The sequence below is a fragment of the Cetorhinus maximus genome, chromosome 20 (genome assembly GCF_964194155.1).
Source record: "Cetorhinus maximus chromosome 20, sCetMax3.hap1.1, whole genome shotgun sequence".
NCBI lineage: Eukaryota > Metazoa > Chordata > Chondrichthyes > Lamniformes > Cetorhinidae > Cetorhinus > Cetorhinus maximus.
This window is the reverse complement of record NC_135898.1, coordinates 46,254,343-46,271,122: the sequence shown is the minus strand read 5'-3', so window position 1 is coordinate 46,271,122 and position 16,780 is coordinate 46,254,343. Positions and strand designations below refer to the sequence as shown.

At 42.2% G+C, this 16,780-nt stretch overlaps 1 protein-coding gene and 1 long non-coding RNA gene across 2 annotated transcripts in view; one reads left to right on the top strand and one right to left on the bottom strand.

Moving 5' to 3' along the window:
- The window catches only part of LOC144695078 (uncharacterized), a 93,274-nt gene extending 88,491 nt beyond the window's left edge, over positions 1 to 4,783 (top strand). Inside the window, exon 2 of the long non-coding RNA XR_013579861.1 lies at positions 4,654 to 4,783. This is a non-coding gene — a long non-coding RNA (uncharacterized LOC144695078). The remainder of the gene's footprint in view (positions 1 to 4,653) is intronic.
- The window catches only part of hectd2 (HECT domain containing 2), a 158,058-nt gene that overhangs the window by 73,408 nt on the left and 67,870 nt on the right, over positions 1 to 16,780 (bottom strand). The window contains exons 8-10 of the mRNA XM_078565993.1: positions 9,280 to 9,389; positions 5,016 to 5,164; positions 3,519 to 3,642 (exon numbers count right to left, since the gene is read on the bottom strand). Of these exons, the coding sequence (XP_078422119.1) occupies positions 3,519 to 3,642; positions 5,016 to 5,164; positions 9,280 to 9,389 (383 nt within the window). The remainder of the gene's footprint in view (positions 1 to 3,518; positions 3,643 to 5,015; positions 5,165 to 9,279; positions 9,390 to 16,780) is intronic.

Below are 16,780 nucleotides of genomic sequence, written 5' to 3'. Positions count from 1 at the left end.
GCTTGAGTGAGATTGAGCTGCCCAGCACCCCTCTCGCATACACTCTGGAGGCCAATTATGGCATCAGCGACGGAGTTAAGCCTGCGCAGCAATGCAGGAGCGATGTTCTGGACCAAGGCCTCCATGGCGCCCACCATCCTGCCAGTGTTGACCTCGGTGTATTGACATCCTGGCGCTGTCACCTCAGCCTAAAGGCGGCCAGACTCCTCCATCGTGCCCTGCAATCTGAGGAATACAACAGACATCCCTTCCTGATGTTCCCGAGCTTGCCTTTGCAACTGCAACATGCCCGAGTCCACAGCCTCAACATCTGACTCCGACTCAACAGGTACAGGGCCTCCAGCAGCTCTCCGAATGCCGGGAAACTGGGAAGTCCCTGCTGCCACCTGCTGTGGATCAGGCTATACACTGTGCTCACCATTATGTGATCCCGTGCCTATTCTAGAGCTAGGTCCCAAGGTCACTGAGGCATGTGTCTCTGCACTGGTGGAGGGTGTGGGCGAACGCTGTGACGGAACTTGTAGGGGGTGCATTCAGGTTCCCTTTCGGATGTCCTTTCCGAACTGGCTTGGGTCATGGGCTCCATCGACTCTTGGAATGATGTGCCTGCGGAAGCAAGGGGAGATAATTAGTGCATGGCAGTGGCCTGTGGCATGGAACACATTACTCACAGCATGATTGTCTGATGGATGTTGCACTGCTGGACCCTCACTTGGTAGAACAGCGCCGACCTCACCATCAGCACAGGACCGGTCCCGATCATCGCCGGCCAGCTGGAAGCTCTGTTCTCAAATTCTGTAACGATCTTGAAATACGGCATTCCTCCACCGGGCTGTGACCTTTCCCTCCTGTTCTAAGCCAGTTTGTCCTGCATGGATGGAGATGGGGAGAGTGTATCAGGATGCCTGGCAGGCCAGATGATACATGTGCCTGGCCTGTGCAGGTGGTGAGTGGTGCCATAGACGGGTTGAGGACAACGCAGGTATGTGAGAGAGTGAATGTTGATGTCACTTGAACTGGCAGTGAGTGAGGGCCCTGTGATGTGTGCCGGGGTTGCGAGTATGAGAGTTGAGAATAATGAAAAGAGTGACTTACCCTGGTGGAACGGAGATCATCCTTCATCCTCTTGCGGAACTGGGTGATTATCCTCTTCTGAAGAGTGTTTGCACTGACCACTGCTGCCACCATCTCTCAAGCTGGGTTGGTGACATTGCTGCCCATCCTGCGGCCAGGTCAGGGGTACAGGACATCCGAGCGGCCTCCGCGACGTCCAGCAGACGCTCGCGGGACCTGTCATTGAAGCGAGGGGCTGCAGTCTTTTTTCTTTTGCTGGCGATGTCTCCCAGGCAGCGGTGGTGAGCTGGTAGTGATGAGCGCTGTGTTGGCAGCTGCCTTTTAAAGTTTACAAAATTATGAGTGGCATGGACAGAGTAGATAGTCAGAAGCTTTTTCCCAGGGTGGAAGAGTCAAAGTGGTGTTTAAGAGGCAGCTTGACAAATACATGAATAGGATGGGAATAGAGGGATACAGACCCCGGAAGTGCAAAATGTTTTAGTTGACGGGCAATATGATCAGCGCAGGCTTGGAGGACCGAAGGGCCTGTTCCTGTGCTGTACTTTTCTTTGTTCTTTGACAGAAGCCGGCATGAAGCAACAGCAGGTTGATGGCGGGAGGGCAAAAGAGTCCACTATGGAAACGGCGAGTTTCGCGGGAGTGAATATATAATGAGGCGGGCTCGGGACGATACGGCATTTTGCTTGCACACTACTGCACTTAGAGGATGGAATTGTCCGAAATTTACACTATGTCAAATTTTAGTGAGAGATTAACCAAAGCATGTGAATTGGTCAAAGAGCATTTGAAAATCACTCAACCAGCAATGAAAATTAGAGCAGCTAAAAAGGCCAAAGTTCAAAATTTTGTCGCTGGAGATAAGGCATTAGAATTAATATCCATCTCTGGTGAACAGTTAAAAGCAAGGTTCACTGGACCTTATCAAATCAAAAAGAAACTCAATCACATAGTGAGTACTCCAGGCAGGAGGAAAAATCAGAGTGTATGTCATGTCATTATGTTAAAGCAATGTTATGACAGGGAAGATAGTCAGGACAGGAGTGTATTTACAGTAGTAAACGAAGTAGGGAATGAAATAAAAAGGAATTCGAGGATGAATCCAAAGTCAAAAATTCCAAAGTTGACCCTCCAATAATTAGGTTGGATAATATGGAGGTTCTTAAAAATTTAGATGTAACATTAAGCTGTCTTCCAGAAAACTGTCAAGGTGACTTATGAAAACTGTTACAAACTCATGAATAGATTTGTGTGAATAGGTCAGGGAAAACATCTTTGGCCATCCAGCTAGGATCAAAACATTAAACAACACCCCAGTTTGAACAGTAAGTGAGATGATTGGCTGTTAGATCTCAGTGCCTGTGATTTAAGGAGCCCTGGACTCCCTCTAGGTCCTTGGATCACCCCTCAACTGCCCCTGCCAAATCTATCACTGCAAATGGCTTACTGTCACTTTTTGGCACATCTACTGTGGGAGGAGCTGGATGACTGGGTGTGTTATGACCTTGAGAGATGGCTAGCCATAACTATGCAGCCACTGGCCATTACTCAGTATGTCCAATGATCTGGGAAGAATAGACATCGGTTGATTCGTTCATGTCATCTGTTTCCCAGAAGGTTGATTGCCATGGATCTCCACCTCTTTCTCTCCTGCGCTGCCCTTACACCTTCTGCATAAGTCAGCTATCCAGTATCCAGTCCATTATATCCACCTTCCGTTAGCATTGCGATTAATAAAGCACTGCCTCTCAACTTGATCCATCAGCACGTTGTAGATATAAACCCAAGACACCTAAAGCAGCAGTCTAGGCATTCATAAGATATATTCTGTGTAGGGCTAGGGCTTTACCATTGCAGGCTGCAGTGAATATAGGCAATTAGGCATGGGCAATAAATGCTGGCCTAGCCAGTGGCACCCACATCACGTGAATGAATTTTTAAAAATCCCTTGATTTGGCACATGCTCCATGATAGACTGCAGTGCTTCTCCATAAATAGTTTCAAACATGCTCTTAATCCCATCTCCGTATGTACAGACTTCAAGATTAGCCTACATAATTAACTAGACTTGTACCTGAGAATGGTGGAATGCAGTTCTCCAGGTGAATATTTTGCTGTACATCATTCCTACCCCAGAATCACCCATTATAGAGATTTAACCTTGTGCATGTTTCAAAATGTATGCTTTTCTTAGCATGCCTTTTTATTTTATTTTAGAATACATAAAGCACAAATCAGCTAAACATAGGAAACCATAAAGATAACCAAGAACCACTGTTCTGGAAAATATCACTGTCTACATCAGTGAAACTGGTTTGAGGATCACTGATACAAAACACAGAAAATTTTGACATAAGTAGACCAGTCTAGTTTTAAAAAATAAAATATTTTGACCAAAATCCACTTTCTTCTCATTTAAACAATGCATAGCCTTCCTGCTTTCTCACCTGTGAGAATTTCCATAACACTGCCAGATGTGATATTCCTCCATGAGGTCAATATGGTCCAAGGTAGAGTTGTAGAAATCCATGAAAGGAATAATTGGAGGATTCGCCAGACTGTTAGCTGCATCTATAGCAACAGTAATTATTAAAACACCACAGAAACCTAACATCTGCAGCAGTAACTATTAAAACACCAGTAAAATCCAATATTGTAGCAATGGCAACCATTAAAATATTCAAATCTAACAAATAAAATATAATCAATTAAATCGACTACAAAAAATATTGAATATGCAGCAAACTCAATACACAGAAAAGGTGCCCAGAAGGAAAGAAAATAGTAAAAGCTGGGAAATAAGAATACTGGTCCGAACTGGTCTTGTATACCTTAAAATGAAACACTGCTAAAAACTGGGAAGTAAGGGTACTGGTCTGAAATGTTTTTTCCTTCTGGGGTGCCATTTAGCCCATTGTGCCTGTAGCGGGCGTTTTGCTAGGGCAATCCAAAACTTATCCCACTGCCTCGTTGTTTCTTCCTCTGCTTCAAATATTTATCCAATTTTCAAAAGTTAAAGTGGTCTGTGCTTCAACCACTCCTTGTGGCAACACATGCAATTCTCCAACAACTTGCTGAAATTTTTCCTCACTCATGTGACATTTTAAAATTGGTGACCCCTCCACACTGATTACCTAACTAGTGGAAATAACTTATTAACATTTACCAGCAAAAGTATTTAAAAGTTGAAAAACGTCTTTTAAGCCTCATCTTGGTTGTACATTAATTGTGTACAATTGTAAGCAGGTGGTGAGCATAAATTGAGGTTGATAAATTCACTTAAGCACATATAAAGAGACACTTATTGAAACTGGAGTGGGATTGATTTAGTGGAGGCGGAGGGGAGGTTTGACTACATGTTTTCACCCCCATGGAGGAGACTGTGTTGGCCATTGTGGGAAGGGCCATTGCTGAGACTGTGGTCACTGGACATCCAGATACCTAATCCTCCTCCACGTCCCGCTCTCCCCTCATCTCTCAATCTGTTCTGTCCTACAAGATGTTGACGCTGCAAGTTTGCACTTCTTACTTTCTTCCTCCCCCCTCACCACAAACCAACACTCCTCCCTTTTTCATTTCAAGATGCCTGAAAACTGGAACCTGCCCAGGCAGTGGAGGAAGAGCAAGAAAAAAGTGAAGATGAAGAGACACAGCCACTTGATTTCAGTCGTATCCACCAGCCCAGATCCTGCGCATGATTTAGAGGACAGAGGTATGATCTGCACGTAGTGAGACAATGAAACCACTTTACAAATATGATGTTCATCACATTTCCTGGAGAATGGGCGCTAGAGACCAATTTTGCTCCAGGTATGCTTTAAATACAGGTGCCGAAATAATCTGGTTCAAATTTCTTATGTTATATCAAACAAATCATATTTTAGATTCATGTCATTATCTACATTTGAGATATACCATGTCACAAGTCACCAACAGATACTCACTAAGCAAAGCCAAAACTCTTGTTGCTGAAGGAATCCACCATGTACACTTTGCCATGGGTGGTAGGTCATCTGGCTTTGCTGGAAACAAACGTAAAGATACGAACTGCAGCAACCTCTCTACCAACTGCTTAAATCTTCTTAGGGGCAATCTGATGAAAACACAAGTCAACCTTGCAGTTAGTCAATATCCTGGGGAGGTTATGATGTTGAGATGATTTAATGAAATGTCAGAAATTGCTCTGGGGAGGTTATCGAGTGAATAATCGTGCCACACATATCCCAGGTTTGATTTCTGTGCTCATTGTGCTCATTTCAGCCAGAGAAGCAGAATCAGGTGCGAAAACTTTCTTTACACGCTTGGGTTAGGGTGGGAAAATTTAGCTAGGTTTCTTTCTTCTGCTCACTAAATAGCAAGTTCCATTGGAAGTTTGTCCCTCTGGACATCAGCGAATATATGACTGGACACATAAGCACTGTAATGGACCACACATAAATATTAGCTATAGGGTGTAATAAATTAATGTGGCCTGACCCACTATACCATAGAAAATAGTTTTTCAGGATAGGAGGGGGCAGGAGAAAATTATATATCATAAGAAATAGGAGTAGTCCATTCAACCCAGTGAGCCGCCATTCAATAAGATCATGGCTGATCTGATTACCTTTAACACCACTTTCCTAGCTGCCTCCATAACCCTCGACTCCCTTATAGATCAAAAACCTGTCTAACTGAGTCTTGAATATATTCTATGACCTAGCCTCCACAGTTGTCTGGGGTAGAGAATTCCAAAGATTAATGACCCTCAGAGAAGAAACTCTTCCTCATCTCAGTCTTATTTTTAAACTGTGTCCCCTAATTCTAGATTCCCCCACAAGAGGAAACGTCCTCTCAACATCTACCCTGTCAAGTGCCATTGTAAATCTTATGTTTCAATAATGTTACTTCTCATTATTCTAAACTACAATGAGTATAGGCCCAAACTGTTCAACCTTTCCTAATAATAACTCCTTCATCCCAGGAATCAGCCTGGTCAATCTTCTCTGAACTGCTTCCAATGCATGTCTATCCCTCTTTAAGGAAACCAAAACTGTATATACATGTTGTCTCACCAATGTCCTGTGCAGTTGTAGCAAGAGATCCCTATTTTCCATCTCCCTTGCAATAAATGCCACATTCCATCTCCCTAATTATTTGCTGTACCTACAAGCTAACTTTTTGTGATTCATGTACAAGGACTTCCAGATCCCTCTTGAAGCATTCTGCGTTCTCTCTCCATTTAATATGCTGCTTTTCTATTCTTCTTGTCAGTGTACAAGTTTACATTTTCTAACATTTTACTCCATCTGCCAAATTTTCGCCCACTCACTTAACCTATCTATCCCACTATGTACCCTACTCACAGCTTTCTTTCATACCTATCTCTTTATGATCAGAAAATTTGCTACAATACAGTTGGTCCCTTCATCCAAGTCATTTACATAGATCGTAAATAGTTGAAGCCCCAGCACTGATTCCTGTGGCTCTCCACCAGTTACAGTTTGCCAACCTGAAAATGATCCATTTATCCTGGCTCTGTTTCATGTGAATTAGCCAATCCTCTATCCATGCCTATACCTCACCCCCAACACCACAAACTCTTATATCTTGTGTAGTAACCTTTTTATATAACACCTTATCGAATGTCCTTTGGAAATCCAAATACACTATAACTACTAGTCCCCTTTATCCACCTAGCTTGTTACATCCTCAAAGAACTCTTAATAAATTTCTCAAACACTATTTCCCTTTCACAAAACCATGCTGACTCTGCCTGATTGTACTATGATTTTCTAAATATTTTGCTACTACCTCCTTCATAATGGATTCTAGCATTTTCCCAATGACAGATTGGGGAAAATGCTGACAGGCCAGTTAGGCTAACTGGCCTATAATTTCTTGTTTTCAGTCTCTCTTCTTTCTTGAATAGAGGTATTATATATGTGGTTTTCCAATCTGCTGGGATTTTTCTGGAATCTATGGAATTTTGGACAATTACAATGCATCCTGTATCTCAGCCACTTCTTTTAAGGCCCTAGGATGCAGGTCATCAGGTGCAGGGGACTTGTCAGCCTTCAGTCTCAATAGCTTTCCTAGTACTTTTCCTCTGGTGATAATGATTGCTTTAAGTTTCTCCCTGCCTTTTGCCCTGCTTTTTCACTAATTGGATGGGATGCTCTTTGAGTCTTCTACGTGAAGACAGTTTAAAAAAAAAATACTTGTTCAAAGTTTTTGCCATTTCCTTGTTTCCCATTATTAATTTCCTAGTCTCATCCTCTTAAAGAGCAACCCTCACTTTAGCTACTCTTTTCTTGTATAAGCTTTTCCTGTCTGTTTTTATATTTCTTACTGGTTTTCTCTCATATTCCAATTTCTCCCTCTTTATCACGTTTAAGTCAGCTCTATTTTTTTCCTCAATCTCTTGGCCTACCAGGAATCTTTGCAGCATTGTACATCTTTTCTTTCAATTTGATACTGCCCTTAATTTCCTTAGTTCGCAACAGATGGTGCATCCTTCTCAGAGTCTTTCTTTCTCAATATTTTTAAGTTATGAAATATCTCCTTAAATCTCTTCCACTGCTTCTCTACCATCTTACCTTTTAACCTATTTTCCCATTCCACTTAGCCAACTCTGTCTTCATACCCTCGTAATTAGTTTCTGACCTACATTTCTCACCCTCAAACTGAATTTAAAATTCTGTCATGTATGATCCCTCTTCCCAAGAGGATGCTTTACTACGAGGTCATCAATTAATCGTATCTTATCCTTTCACATTACCATGTCTAAAATGGCCTGTTCCCTGGTTGATTCCAGAACATATTGTTCTAAGAAACTTTCCCAAATACACTCTATGAACTCATCCTCCAGTCTTTGCTAATTTGATTTGTCCAATCTATATGAAGATTAAAATCTCCCATGATTATTGCAGTATTTCTTTTATAAGCCCCCATTATTTCTTGATTTATACTCTGTACTACACTATAACATGCTATTAGGGGAGGCCTATAAACTATGTTCACCAGTGACTACTGTTTCCCTTTGCTATTCCTTATCTCCGCCCAAACTGATTCTGCATCTTGACCCTCTGGACCAAGATCATTTCTCATGACTGTACTGATCACATCTTTAATTAGAAATTTTCAGGAAAAATAAAACTTCTGTGGTGAGAGTTTATTAGTTTAGATGAACACAGCTATAGCATATCATTCACAAAATAATTTCTAATCTAGTAGTTCAGCACCAAGTTAATCATAGTTATAAACTCCTGTCCCGGTGCTGGCTGCTCAGCTTTCAACCCAAATATTAGTCCAAGCACTTCACAATATTAGAATATTCTCTCTACAGGAGAAGAATCTCATTTTCTTGTGGATCTTGTCAAAACAGCACTTCTGGTCATCTGTGAATGCAGCAACATCACAGTAATCATAGCCAACAGTTAGTGGGTAAAGGAAAATAACAAAGCTAGAGCAAAATTGCAAACTATAGTCTCAACTGAGTTGTATATTAGGGTTTACAGTTAATTACACCATTATCAGCTACATATCTCATTGGGAGGAAGGGAATCAGCATTCTTCCTGCTATATTAATGATTTATGGACAACAGGGAGGGTAATTCTGACTTTGTGTGAAGAAATGGGTGAAAAATGAATCAGCAGCCCATTTCATATTTCTCCTGATTTGATATCCATTGAAGTTAAAATTACCCCCCAGGATTGGAGAAATGGAAGGTAACAGAGGGAAGGGAAATGTGTTAGCCGTAAAACTGTTCACAAATTACTTTATCAACTATTCATGTCGGTAAAATTACTTCAGCAATCCAATAAATTTTCAAATAAATCTCAGCACTTCAAGAGTCCCCACCAGTGGATTTGTCCTGAGGTTGGTTGCTGGTAGCAGGCTTTTGCATCAGAGAGGAATCCATCAACACCAATTTGGCAATCTTTTCTCATGAAGCTAAGTTTTATTCCAGTTCACTGGGCAATACCCACGCAATGTTGAATGAATTGGAGCCAAGAAAGGTATTTATAGATGCGAATCTCCTGTTAAACATTGTTTAACATTGATGAGACTTACTGAGATTTCAGAACAAATCAGAATTACTCTCTACAGCGCATAGTTAACCCCCTAGCTAACGTTTACCATTTGAACTATTTTTAACAGGGCTAATTATAAACTAGACCTGACTCGAAATATTTTAGGCCCACTAAAGGAAGAAAATACATTACTTCTTAAACCAGTGGACCAGAAAGTGATGATCCGTTTCAGACAAAGTGGCAGTCTGCCGTAACAAATGGGCATAGATGACATATGTCGATGTGCTTGTAAACTGAGGATTCTACAGGAAAGAAAAATTAATACATAGCATTGATTATCTGATTAGAAAGCCAAGACCCAAACAAATGACAATGATCATATTTAACAGTTTCAGTATGCTGAATATGGAACCACATTGTGTGATAAATATATCATGTGAAGCTTCAGCACAGATTCAGGTCATTTGCCCCAACTGACCTATGGTGACATTTAAATGCAACACGAGCCTTTTAAAGGTAACATGTTTAACAATATGTAGTAACTTGAGGCGTAATACACCTTTAAGACAAATATGGTAATGTAAGGTCACATGATCTTATTGTCCAATAGCAGAGTAGCGCAGGCGACTTCTATGGGAGACAGTCTTGAGTTAGTCACTGAGTGAAAAGAGAGTTTTTTTGTTGTGAACACATAAGTATCATTGTAGAGTTAGACTGTAAATAAACAGCATGTGTTCTAACAATGATCTCCTGCTGTTCTCTGTCCCTATACCGACGCGGTCACCCCGATCAAAGTGTGCAATCAAGATCCTTTAGCCCCAGCAAACCAAGGGCACTGGATCCAACAACCTGGTGACGAGAGAAAAAGCATGAAAAATCACAGAAGAAACAAGGCAACAAGTGAGAATGAAAAACAAAGGAAACCAGAAGAACCAAAATCTGGCTGTACCTTGCACAATAGTTGCAAGTTAAAGAAAATTTCCTTCTGAGCATCGAATTAATTCCCTCAGAGATGCCACAATTTGGAAGAGTAGAGCCATTCGATCCAACCTTGGACAAGTGGTCTCACTATGTTGAATGCCTTGCATTCTTCTTCCAGGCGAATGACATATCGAGGGAGAAGAGGAGGCGCATGATCCTTCTGTTCAAGTGTGGGAGTGAGACATATGGATTAATTCAAAATCTGTTGGTGCCCAGTGCCACAGACTCCAAAAGTTTTGATGATTTAGTGAACCTCGTAAGAAATCATTATCAGCCCAAACCATCAGTGACCATACAAAGATTTAAATTCAACTCGAGAGTCAGTTGCTTCTCATGTATCGAGTCTGAAGCAATCAGCTGAACACTGTGAGTTCGGGACTTCAATCAATATGCTTAGAGATGGATTGGTGTGCGGTATAAACAAAAACGTGATCCACGTTTGTCCAGGAGATTGTTGACAGAAAAAAATCTCGATTTTCCGAAGGGCATTGGAAATCGCTCTTGCAATGGAAGGTGCAGTGCGAGACTCAGAAGCCATTCAAGGAGCGCAAAATGGTGCCGTCCTTCATGTTGGACGGGGGCTTCAACCAAAAAGAGCACGCAAGTGCAGAGCTTTGTTCCGAAGCGATAAGCATCCACCACTAGCGGACCAATTAAAAAGATCTCAGCAACAAAAGTTTGGCATCATACTAACAGAGATGGAAGTAGACAGCCCCATAATGAAACACAATTTAAAAAGATTGAATGTTTCTTCTACCATCAATTAGGACATCTCATGAGAAATTGTAAAGATAGAATCAGGCAGGCTGTCAGACAAAGGCAAAAACCCAATGAGATAAACATCATTGAAAAGCCTGAAGTAATAGATGCTGATATCTATTTACTATACAATTTAAATGTAGGAAGAAAGGAGACTATGTAACCATGAGATTGAATGAGAAACCTGTCAGATTTGAGGTGGATACTAGGGCAGCTACTACGGTGACCGGAGCGCACACTTTTCGATGCTTGAATCAGAACGTAAGTTGAATTTGGAAGAAACTGTTGAAAAATTAAAGACTTATACAGGAGAAAGCCCAGAAGTCAAGGGCTTATGTAAAGTCTCAGTAAGCTACAAAGGTCAAACAGAGACATGACCCTTGATGGTAGTAGCAGGCGAGGGACCTAGTCTCCTCGGACGAAACTGGTCGAAAGAAATTAAATTGAAATGAAATAAAATCTTCAAACTAAGAACTAATGGACTTTCACAGTTATTACAGAAATATGCCTCAGTTTTCAAGGAAGAACTTGTAAAAATTGAAGGTCTGCAGGCAAAAATTCACGTAGATCCCAAGGCAACACCAAGATTCATGAAGGCAAGACCAGTACCTTATGTAATGAGGGATAAGGTAGAAGCAGAACTAAACATAAAATCTAGGAGTGATACAACCAGTCCAATTTTCAGAGTGGGCAGCTCCAATTGTACCGGTTCTCAAACCTGACCAAAGCATTAGAATATGCGGGGACTATAAATTAACAGTTTACAAAATTGGATAGACACCCCATACCTAAAATTGAAGATTATACGTTAAATCGGCAGATGAAAAGGCTTACATGAAGTTAGATTTGAGTCATGCCTACCAGCAATTGGAATTGGAGTAGGCATCCCGAAAGTTCGTCACTATAAAGACATAAGGGCATAATCAAACCTGCTGACAAGGGTGGTGCTGTTGTTGTCTGGCGCACTGACCTCTACCTCACAGAGGCTGAGCGTCAACTCGCAGACACTTCTTCCTACCTCCCCCTGGACTATGACCCCACCACTGAACATCAAGCCATTGTTTCCAGGACTGTTACTGACCTCATCTCCTCTGGAGATCTTCCTTCCACAGCTTCCAACCTGATAGTGTCCCAACCTCAGACGGCCCGCTTTTACCTCCTACCCAAAATCCACAAACAGGACTGTCCAGGCAGACCGATCGTGTCAGCTTGTTCCTGCCCCACGGAACTCATTTCTTGCTATCTTGATCCATTCTCTCTCCCCTTGTCCAGTCACTTCCCACCTACATCCATGATTCCTCTGACACCTTACATCATATCAACAATTTCCAGTTCCCTAGCCCCAATCGCCTCCTCTTCACCATGGACGTCCAATCCCTCTACACCTCCATCCCCCACCGGGATGGTCTGATGGCTCTCCACTTCTTCCTCGAACAGAGGCCCGGACAATCCCCATCCACCACTACTCTCCTCCGTCTGGCTGAACTTGTTCTCACACTGAACAATTTCTCCTTAAACTCCTCTCACTTCCTCCAAATAAAAGGTGTGGCTATGGGTACCCGCATGGGCCCCAGCTATGCCTGTCTCTTTATGGGGTATGTGGACATTCCTTGTTCCAGTCCTACTCTGGCCCCCTCCCACAACTCTTTCTCCGGTACATCGATAATTACTTCGGTGCTGCTTCATGCTCTCGTCTGGACCTGGGAAAATTTATTTATTTTGCTTCCAATTTCCACCCCTCCATCATTTTCACATGGTCCATCTCTGACACTTCCCTTCCGTTCCTTGACCTCTCTGTCTCAATTTCTGGTGGTAGACTGTCCACCAATATCCATTACAAGCCTACCGACTCCCACAGCTACCTCGACTACAGCTCCTCACACCCCGCTTCCTGTAAGGACTCCATCCCATTCTCTCAGTTCCTTCACCTCCGTCGCATCTGTTCTGATGATGTCACTTTCAAAAACAGTTCCTCTGACATGTCTTCCTTCTTCCTTAACCAAGGTTTTCCACCCACAGCGGTTGACAGGGCCCTCAACCATGTCCGGCCCATCTCCCGCGCATCCGCCCTCACACCTTCCTCTCCCTCCCAGAAACATGATAGGGTCCCCCTTGTCCTCACTTATCACCCCACCAGCCTCCGCATTCAAAGGATCATCCTCCGCCATTTCCGCCAACTTCAGCATGATGCCACCACCAAACACATCTTCCATTCACCCCTCCGGCAGCATTCCGCAGGGATCGTTCTCTCTGGGACACCCTGGTCCACTCCTCCATCACCCCCTACACCTCAACCCCCTCCCACGGCACCTTCCCATGCAACCGCAGAAGGTGCAACACCTGCCCCTTTACTTCCCCTCTCCTCACCGTCCAAGGGCCCAAACACTCCTTTCAAGTGAAGCAGCATTTCACTTGCACTTCCGTCAATTTAGTCTACTGCATTCGTTGCTCCCAATGCGGTTTCCTCTACATTGGAGAGACCAAATGCAGACTGGGTGACCGCTTTGCGGAACACCTTCGGTTTGTTCGCAAGCATTACCCAGACTTCCCTGTCGCTTGCCATTTCAACACTCCACCCTGCTCTCATGCCCACATGTCCGTCCTTGGCTTGCTGCATTGTTCCAGTGAAGCTCAACGCAAACTGGTGGAACAAGCACCTCATCTTCCGACTAGGCACTTTACAGCCTTCCAGTCTGAATATTGAGTTCAACAATTTTAGATCATGAACTGTCTCCTCCATCCCCACCCCCTTTCCGATCCCCCCCTTTTTTTCCCAATAATTTATATAGATTTTTCTTTTCCCACCTATTTCCATTATTTTTAAATGTATTTCCATCCATTGATTTATCTCTACCTTTTAGCCTTTTTTGATTCCTTCACCCCACCCCACCCCCACTAGGGCTATCTGTACCTTGCTTGTCCTGCTTTCTCCCCTTAATTAGCACATTCCTTAGATAATATCACCACCTTCAACACCTCTTTGCCCTTTTGTCTGTGACATCTTTTGGTTATCTCCACCTATCACTGGCCCTCTATCCAGCTCTACTTGTCCCACCCCCCTTAAACCAGCTTATATTTCACCTCTCTTCTATTTTTACTTAGTTCTGTTGAAGGGTCATTCGGACTTGAAATGTTAACTGTGTTCCTCTCCGCAGATGCTGCCAGACCTGCTGAGTTTTTCCAGATATTTTTGTTTTTGCCTCATGTTGTAGTTTATCTTGACGATGTTCTTGTGACTGGTCTCACAGAAAAAGAACATTTGATGAACCTGGAGGAAGTTCTGAAATGTTTTTCACAGGCTGGAATGAAATTGAGAAATGAAAAGTGCATATTCCAGGCAAAAGAGGTAACTTATGTAGGTCACAAGGTCAATTCACAAGGCCTACATCCAATTGAAGAATAAGCGAAAGCAATTAAAGAAGCCCCAGAATACATCTGAATTAAAATCATTTTTTGGGGGTGATTAACTACTATGGATGCTTCTTGCCTAATCTACTGACAGAACTTGCACCATTATATCGTTTGCTTAAGAAAAATCAGAGATGGTCATGGGAAACACCACAAGCAGCAGCTTTCACAAAAGTTAAGAAGTTGTTACAGTCAACTACACTTCTAATACATTTTGATCCAAAAAGAGTTGATATTAACGTGTGATGCATTAGCTTATGGAGTAGGAGCGGTGCTTTCTCAGCGATTGCGTGATGGATCAGAATGACCTATAGGTTATTTGTCGAGGACACTTAATACACTTTGAGAAAAAGTACTCTCAAATTGAAAAAGAAGGCCTGGCGATCATTTTCAGTGTTAAAAAGTTTCATCAATATGTGCAAGGTCGTCACTTTACTATCATAATGGACCACAAGCCATTATCAAGACTATTTGGTGAAGACAAGGCTATACTCTATATAGCTTCGGCAAGAGTACAAAGATGGGCATTGATCTTGGCAGCGTATGAGTATACTTTTATTCATTGACCCAGGAAGTCAAATTGCAAATGCAGATGCACTCAGTCATTTACCCTTGCTGGTAAATAATGAAGATGTTCCAATTCCTCAGGAATATATCTTGTTATTAAACTTCCTGGACTCATCGCCGATATGCGCCAGACAAATTAAAGGTTGGACGAACCGAGACCCAGTCTTATCCAAAATGAGAAATCAAGTTCTTTCTGGTTGGTCAAAAACACAAGAATCTGGTGAAATGAAACTGTATTTCCAGAGGAAAATACAAGATAACAGCCAGGAAGGTATTTTATTGTGGGCAGCTCGTCTAATTGTTCCTCCAAAAATGACAAAAACCACTGTTATCTGGAGCTTCATAGTTCACATCCTAGAATTTCTAAGACAAAGGCAACAGCACGTAGCTGCATTTGGTGGCCGGAAGTGGATGGAGAGATAGAAAACCTAGTAAAAAGTTGTATGCACTTTCATCAAGTACAAAAATTACCTACAACAGCCCCATTTCATACCTGGGAAAGGCCAAAAAGACCATGGGAATGTGTACACATCAATTATGTGGAATCTTTTATGGGAACAATGTTTCTCCTTATAATAAATGTGCACTCAAAATAGATGGACATATACAAAGTAAGATCACCCACATCTTCAGCGACAATAGAAGCTACGACAAAGCTTCGCTATAAATGGATTACCTGAAGTGCTAGTATCAGATAATGGAACAGTAGTCACAAGTGCTGAATTTAACAGATTTACAAGCCTCAATGGTATTGCTCATGTGAAAACATCTCCATACCATCCTTCTTCAAATGGACTTGCTGAGAGAGCAGTTCAGACATTTAAGTCTGGTATAAGGAAATTGTTTGGAGATTCAATAGCAATTAAATTAGCACGAATTCTATTCCACTTTCGAACCACCCCTCATTCAACAACAGGTGTCACACCTGATGAAACACCATCTCCATTTGAGTCTGAGCCTAATTATGCCAAACTTGGCGGGGGGTGGGGGGTGGGGGAGGGGTAGAAAGGCAGCAGGAAAAATCAGAAAATGGGACATGTTTGTCACAGTCGGGATGGAACATTTCATGTAGGAAAGAAGGTACTTGTAAAACATTTGAGAGAAGGGCCAGCATGGTTATTCGGTGAAATAAGTGCTGTAACGGACCTCTTTCCTACCATGTGAAAGTTGAGGATCGTATAATAAGACAACATGTGGATCACATACAAAGTGGAGAAGCCAAATATCCAGAAGTGATTCCACCAGTGCTCGAGACTGAATCAACATTTCCTGTGTAAGAACACAACCAAGTACAAATGTATTTGAAGGGCCAACTGTACCTGAAAGAGTCGAAGAAATAAATTTACAGGTACCTGTTGTAGAACCTGAAATTCATATGACTTCAGTAAGAGAGACTCCAAAGCAAATTTCAGAAGCTCTAGAGTTGAGATGTTCTACATGCTTAAGGAAGCCCCCAGAAAAACTGACTTTGTAAATAATTGAACTGTGTAAATAGCTTGATATATTGAAAAATTGTAAAATGTATTTTTAGTAAAGGGGAAGGGATGTAATAACCCGAGATGTAGTACACCTTTAAGATAAGTATTGTAATAAGGTCACATGATTTTATTGTCCAATAGCAGAGTAGCGCGGGCTACCTCTATGTGAGGGAGTCTTGGGTTAGTCACTGAGGAGTGAAGACAGAGTTTTTATGTTGTGAACACATAAGTATAGTTGTAGAGTTAGATTGTAATAAACAGCATCTGTCTATTCTAACAACGACCTCCTGATGTTCTCGATCTCAAAACCGTGGCGGTTGCAAGCAAAGTGTGCAACCCGGATCCTTTAGCCCCAGCAAACTAAGGACACTGGATCCAACACAATAGCTACAGGAGGAATATTCTAGAGGAGTCTGAGTGGTTATTGTATTAATTGTGAATTATGCCCCAGGCATCTGATATTAGTGATGTCTTTTCAAAGAATAATCTGTTACCACAGA